This window comes from Corvus kubaryi, unplaced genomic scaffold (genome assembly GCF_017639235.1).
Source record: "Corvus kubaryi isolate FWS band 111438036 unplaced genomic scaffold, C.kubaryi_AGA036_p1.0 split1-37355, whole genome shotgun sequence".
In the NCBI taxonomy this organism is placed as follows: domain Eukaryota; kingdom Metazoa; phylum Chordata; class Aves; order Passeriformes; family Corvidae; genus Corvus; species Corvus kubaryi.
In genome coordinates this window covers 2,380,147-2,381,034 of record NW_024582078.1, presented here as the reverse complement: position 1 = coordinate 2,381,034, position 888 = coordinate 2,380,147, and the positions used below count along the sequence as shown (strand labels likewise).

The window sequence follows — 888 nt, the reverse complement described above, 5'->3', positions numbered from 1 at the left end:
TCCCTTTTCCACAGCTCCCTCCAGCTTCACCAAACCCACCCAAAAAATACTCAGCACATTCCTGGCACCCCACCCCCAAAAAGGGCGGCATTCCCATTCCACAGTTCCTTCCAGCTTTCCCAAAAAAACCACCCAGCACATTCCTGTCACTCCACCTGGACATCCCCCTTCCACAGCCCCCTCCAGCTTCCCCAAACCCACCCAAAAACCCCTCAGCACCTCCCCACATCCACCCTTGCCCCGTGGGGCAGCCGGAGCCCGTCAATGCCGCGGGATGGGGAGCAGGAGGAGGATTTACTTGCGGAGGATGATCTCGGAGGCTCCCTTGCTGTACATGCGGAAGCCGCCGCCGCTGCTCCTCAGCACGGTGCTCATGGACTTGCGCACGGAGTTGAAGGTGTAGACCTTGTAGAGCTTCTCCTCGGGCACCTCGTTGCGCACGGCCTGGTAGTCCTGCTTGAGGTCCAGCACGAAGCCCAGCAGGGCACACTCGGTCTTGTTGCCCACCTGCCGGGGCAGCCCCCCTTCCTTCTCCGGTGGCTGGAAAAAGGACGGGAGAGCGATGCCAAACTGGGCGTGGAGCAGGATGGGCAGCAACGAGAACAACAACGACAACAACGACGAGAACAACGACGAGAACAACGACGAGAACAACGACAACAACGACAACAACGACGAGAACGAGAACAACGAGAACAACGACAACAACAACAACAACGAGAACAACAACAAGAACAACGAGAACAACAACGAGAACAACGAGAACAACAACGAGAACAACGACGAGAACAACGACAACAACGAGAACAACAACGAGAACAACGAGAACGACAACAACGACAACAACAACGACAACGAGAACAACAACGAGAACGAGAACAACGACAA

General features: G+C 55.7%; 1 protein-coding gene across 4 annotated transcripts in view; it reads right to left on the bottom strand.

Moving 5' to 3' along the window:
- ATP2B4 (ATPase plasma membrane Ca2+ transporting 4) overlaps positions 1-888 on the bottom strand; it is a 42,864-nt gene that overhangs the window by 8,569 nt on the left and 33,407 nt on the right. For all 4 annotated transcript variants that reach the window (XM_042013722.1, XM_042013723.1, XM_042013724.1 and 1 more), the window contains exon 11: positions 299-540. In XM_042013722.1, coding sequence (XP_041869656.1) covers positions 299-540 — 242 coding nt within the window. The remainder of the gene's footprint in view (positions 1-298; positions 541-888) is intronic.